Below are 6000 nucleotides of genomic sequence, written 5' to 3' on the forward strand. Positions count from 1 at the left end.
CCAAACAGTCCTTTCTTATTGGGACTCTCCCCCGTTGTTGTCCTCACGCCCACACCACCCGTGTATGAGTAGTGCCCATGGATTGAGAACAGGGCCTTGGCTTTTAGGCCTTCGAAGAAATCAGACTTCTGCTAAATATAGGGTAACCATATCATCCAAACTGGGACACTTTCGAGAGTGACAGAGAGCACTCTTAACATAAATCAGGCCAGGACAACAGGCATCAATGGGTGCTGTTCTGGGAAAACCAATACCTGCAGTTACTCGAGGTTAATAGGAAATGAGGCCTAAACGTGGAAAACAGGGTACCTCCACCGTGTTGGTGGCTGGTACTAGGTGTTTAGTAAGTGCAGAAGGGATGGTAGAGGTTCTGCGAGCAGTGGCTGAGAACGACTTTCATCCCACCAGCTGCATACGGTTCCCAGTAACACCTATTAACCAGGATGGGACTATACAGACAGTTCATCCTTGCTGGATAAACCCTCTCTTGTTACAGAAAAGGCTAGTGAGGAACACAAACAAGATTCTGCTGAATAATTTTGGTACTCAGAGAACGCATTGCTCTTAGCACCCTCCAGTAATGCAGAAGCTTCATTTGCACAAAATTGTAATGCTGAGTAAAAATCATCGGAACAGCTGCCCCAAAGACTCAATGAACCCAACTGAATTTAGTGGGATTGCTTTGAACGGCTATGTATTTGAATGATAAAACTGCATTTCTTGACATGCATAACATATTGTATAATGTATATGATTTATGTATGACTCTTATTCTACTTTGACCCAATTAACAAGCCTTGCCTGTACTGTATAATTACAGCATATACAATACAGCCATGAAATAAACACCACAAAACCACATATGATGTTTTACACATTGGCACCAGACATGATTTAATTGGAAATTCTAATGTTTTATTCTATTTTCAAAACATAAGTGCTTTTTTAAAAACCCAAAGTATCTTTTAGTATGACATGCTTAAAATGAATAAAATACAAATCGAGTTTTCTAAAGAGCTGCTTTAAAAGTGAACTAGCACTGTACTGGGAGCACCATGACAGACAGCTTATTAGTAAACCCAGAGAAATGCAGCCATCGGTAGTGTCAGTTCAGGCAGCGGTGGCTTTCACCTCTGCCACTTCAGATGTACTCATGCCCTGTGGCTGGGGTGCAAAGTGCAAAGCCACAGGGCATGAGTACATCTGCCAGTGCAAAGACAAAGTTTCGGAACGGGTTGGAAATGACCTTTATAAGCGACCAGAAAATCATGTAAGTGGAGCTACCTACTGTTTCCATTTGCTCTAAGAGAGGCATGGAGAAGGCTGGCCATCCTCCCTTGGTTTCTGCCATCCTACCATGCTCACTTACTCATGTTTACGCATAACACTGTCACTGGTTCCCTAAGAATTGTTTAGAGTCCCCCATCACCATCCCCATTCTTGGAGAAAAACCTGAAAAATGTAAGGGAAAGGAGGGGGTTGAAGTTTTCTGAGTGCAAACAGGGAAATTAGTAGAGTCTCCACATAAACCAGGAGAAGGAAAGTGCTGTGGACTGAATGTGTGCCTCTCAAATGCATCTGTTGAAGCCTTAATGCCCAGTGTCATGGTACTTGGAGGGGGGAGCTTTTCCGGAGGTAATCGGGAGTAGATGATGTCATGAGGGAGGAGTGTGCACAACTGGGGAAAGTGACAGGTGAGTGAGGATGAGGCAGGGGCCAGGTGAGCGCTGGGGAAGAAAGCCAGAGGCTTCGATAATCGTCAGTGTGGTGTGCCAGCACCTCCGATGCCCTCTTTGTTCCCAGGCACCTTCTCTTCTGCCCCCTTCCTCTCTGCACTTGGGCTCCTGGCTCCATTTCTCTGGGTTATTCTGCATTTTCTACTTCAAATACAGCTCTAAATACCAGCAATCTTTATAAAAAGTGATTTCAAGTGTTAATACACAGTCCTGAAGTAGACACTCTGTACCTGCGTTTTGGGGTGTTTCACTAAAAGGACAGATATAGAAAAGGCAAAAGTGGAGACAGTAATCCTACACAGAAAGGAGTTCATCACTCAGGGTGAGGTGACGTGAAAGCCACAACCTGCTACTCTCTCTTCCCAAGAAAAGGCACTTAGAATCGAGATTTCCAGTTACAGCGGCCAAAATGCAAGAATTCAGGGTTTTCCTCACTTGAAATCATGTCCCAAAGCACCTGCCACTCATTTCACAGAAGAAAGACCAAACTTTAGGAACCAGTTACTGTTAATACCTGCTCCCCAAACAGAGTTAGAAAACGAAGTCTGTCACAGATCTAGAGAAGAAAAACTCATGCACACTCTTATGAGCCCACAGTGCAGTGCTGGGTGAGCATATGCCACCGGGCAAGGGCTCACTTCTACAGCAGTTAGTTCATCAGGAAAGTTCACTATTCTTGCGAGTGATGGGTTGGAATGGGGCAGGGTGGGAGTGATCACTTTCATGCACAATCAACACAGGAAGGAAGCAGCTGTCAAAAGACTCCAAGTGGCCAGGCCCCAAGGCCTCACTGCATGGCACAGATGCTGTGGGGCAGGAACTCCTGCACGTAGGTGGCAGCTGCCCTGGACAGGTAGGTCATGGTGCCAAACCTGCCACTGGGTGCACTGTCATACAGAAGAGTACAGATGCCAGATGCAGGATCCTTTGCCAACATGGTATCATCTGCGCCGAGGGTTTTCTGTTTGGTTTTTAAGGGTGGGAGAACACAGGGAAAAGGAGAAATTACTACTCCTACTAATGAAACTCCTCATTAGGATAAATCAGAGCTCTCTCCCCATCACCAGCACACTGGATCTCAGGCTGGTTAGCCAGGGAGGGCTCAGGGTTCTGCATGTGCATTCTCCACTAGATCCCTGAATCATATGAAATTTTAAAAGGATTGTTTAGAATTTGTGAAAGTGAAATATAATTGTTAATTAAGTGAGCTGTGCCTATTAAAATGCAAATGTTGAAACTTACAAATCATCCTAGAGGGACTTTGGTCTGAGTCTTAACCGCTGATTTCAGCTGTGGATTGTTTTCTGTTGTGTTTGGACACTATTTCTCTCTAAGTGACTGAATTCAAATAGGCCATAAGCTTTCCAAGCAAGAGCCTATGTCAAAAAGGGATCACATTTTCTGATACATGGAATGACCGACTGCAATCCAGAATATTTAAAATCAGGACTGCCTAGAAAATCCTGGATACTTTTAATTTCTTCTGCATCACCTATTACTTGTTTTGGAGATTTTCCTACTGACAACAGTGACTGTCCTTCACCTTATGTTCCCACATTTAATTTAGGAAACATTTGGATAGCTTTCAATAAATAGTTTACATTTTTAAAATGGGGTGGATTTCCTGGAAGAAGGTTTATTAGGAAAATGAGAAAATGTAGAATTAAAAGTTCCAATTTAATATTTTCCTATAGGTAAGTAGCAAAAGCAAAACAAAACTAAACTAAACTAAAAAAACAAACCTTCTCATTTCCTTAATGGCCCAGAAAGGAGATGATATCCAATAATCTCTTATTAAGTTCTATTACTACAAAAAGTAGTATGATAAGAAGTCTGAAGTATAATGAAAAGCATAAAAGCCTTCTGAGTTTCCGGCAACTTTACCATCTAACACAACCCCAAAAGCTCTGAATGCAGTCAGGTGAGTTCCCCTTACAGAAAGCAACAGGTTGGCCTACCTGTTCTTGAAGGAACAAGTCATTGGCAATATGCACAATTTTTTCCACAGCAATGATGCTTCCGATACTCTGAATTTCAATATCCGCCATCATGGTGAGGACAAGGATAGCTTCAACCAGAAGCTGGCGGTACTCTGGCTGAGGCACACGATTTAGGACAGACTCCACATGAACAGAGAATTTAATCTCTCCTGGAGTCATCTGGGATAGAGAAAAAGAAAATCACTTCTGAAGAGCCCATCGTCCAGGAGGCATCAATCCCTACTCTGAAAGGCGGTAAAAGCAGTGTAGCCGAGAGCACTGCCGCCGCCCCCTTTAAAGTCACTGCGAAAGTTGGCCCAGTCTTCTGGGAAGGCAATCTGGCAACTCCTACCAAGAGTCATAAAAGTGTCAGTGCCATTATTTACACAACCATTCCCATGTTTAGGTTACTTCCAGTTGTACGCTTGTGACTAATGCTGCTATAAACACTCATACATAAGGCTTTTCACCCCTCTGTTGAATTATTTCGTTAGAATGAACTTCCAGAAATAGAATTTGGGTGAAGGGGACTGAGGCATAATTTTTGGTAAAATTGTATTGCGTGTATAGCTTAGGGTGGCAATGTAGATTTGGAGTCTAAGGCCCTGGGTTCAAGTCCTGTCTTTGTAGTTACTAGTTTTATGAGCTTGGAGAATTCATCTCTCTAGGTTTGTTTTGTATCTGTCAATCAGGAATTAGAATCCCCTCCTAGCTATCTCACATAGTTGTGTTGAAGGTCAAATGAAAGAACGTGTGAAGGCGCTTTGAAGACTCTTAAACGTACCATTTAGGTATGTATTATGATCAATTCCATGAACATTTCAACCTTGCTTAAAGGCAGAGAAAAGACAAGTAGAGGACACGGTGTTCTTTACTAGAAAGGCCTATAGGCAAGAGCAAAGCTCTGAAGTAGTCGCTTTCTGTACCCACCTCTCCAGCCATTCTCTGTAACAATTCCAGGGTTTTCGAGAATTTTCTATTGTCCAATCTTACTATTCCTAGCTTGCTAATTCTCGCTCCTTTGTTGATTTTGCATAAAAGCTATTTCTTTAAAATTTCCATGTAATTAGGCAAAAAGCAAAATAGGAAAGCACGTGATAGTCTATGTCTTTTGTCTATGGCAACGTTTTTCCAACCATGGTTATATATCAGAATCATTCTAAGGACTTTTTTTTTTTTTTTAGCTGAGCCATCCTGCCATCTGTTGGCAGCTCAGCTCAGGCAGGACTCAAACCGCTGTTGCTCAGAGTTCGCACTCTTGAGCAAGCTCTTAACCAACTGAGCCACTCAGCTGGCCCCCTAAGGACTTTTTTTAAGGACAGATGCCCAGGCCCCATCCCCGGAGACTCTAACCCACTATAGTCAGCTAAGGACCACTGGTTTATGATCTAATAATCTATAAGCATCAGGCTACAAAATGGTGGGGATGGGAACGATGGGGACATGAGACGTCATTCATTCTTAGAGTTCTATCTTGTCTGCCCACGTCAACTCTGGCAACACTCACATAAATCAGCCACTCTTAATAAACCATGAAAAGAAGCTATCCCTATATAATTAACATAATGCCTAATTATTCTCTAATATCCCTGTTCTATTTTTTAAAAACACTCTCTCCTTTCTTTAAATGTATTTCATGTTCAGTTCATTTGTAAAAGCATAGATCTGCTATTGTGAAAAGTGATCACTGAAATACTTTAGCCAGACAACTATCAAGCACATGAATGTGAAAGACACAGAATCTTACCTCTCTAGTGGTTGAAGAAGGAAGAACAAAACCTTCCACAGAAAGTCCGTGACACTGCGAAACAGCAAAAACATGTTGTCACCAATGACAAGCTGATAACTGGGAGGCAGTAAGGAGACACAGGGCAGATGCTACGCCATCATAAGCCAGTGAAAGGCCCCACAGCTCACGTGTCCTGGCCAAGGGGTTGTGATTACTGTGTGGCAACAAGCAGGCCTGGACTACAGGAGACCCAACGTTTGCCCTCTACTTGGGGCCATGTGAGCAGTAGGGAAGGTCTCCCTTAAGGATAGACTGGCCCCAGAGATTCAGAAGCTACCAGAAGGATACCATGCTCGGTCCCAGAGCCAACACAAACAGGCATTTATCGGGCATGCCCAGTTCCTACACTTTCTAGCTAAGCATCCCCCATCAGCACTCCTGATCCCCTCACCCTGCTCTTCTTCTTCTGTAGTACTTGTCATCTTTTTTTTTTTTTTTAAGATTTTTATTGGGAAATTGGGGGGATGGGAACAGTGCTGGGGAATTGGGGAAAGGG

At 43.1% G+C, this 6000-nt stretch overlaps 1 protein-coding gene across 3 annotated transcripts in view; it reads right to left on the reverse strand.

Annotated features, from left to right (window-relative positions):
• Positions 1–893: 893 nt before the first annotated feature.
• Positions 894–6000, reverse strand: part of PHKA1 (phosphorylase kinase regulatory subunit alpha 1) — a 76417-nt gene continuing 71310 nt past the window's right edge. For all 3 annotated transcript variants that reach the window (XM_019629589.1, XM_019629590.1, XM_019629588.1), the window contains 3 exons: positions 5463–5516; positions 3695–3895; positions 894–2697 (listed from right to left, as the gene is read on the reverse strand). In XM_019629589.1, the coding sequence (XP_019485134.1) occupies positions 2524–2697; positions 3695–3895; positions 5463–5516 (429 nt within the window). In that variant the 3' untranslated portion in view covers positions 894–2523. The remainder of the gene's footprint in view (positions 2698–3694; positions 3896–5462; positions 5517–6000) is intronic.

The sequence above is a fragment of the Hipposideros armiger genome, unplaced genomic scaffold (genome assembly GCF_001890085.2).
Source record: "Hipposideros armiger isolate ML-2016 unplaced genomic scaffold, ASM189008v1 scaffold_861, whole genome shotgun sequence".
Lineage (NCBI taxonomy): Eukaryota > Metazoa > Chordata > Mammalia > Chiroptera > Hipposideridae > Hipposideros > Hipposideros armiger.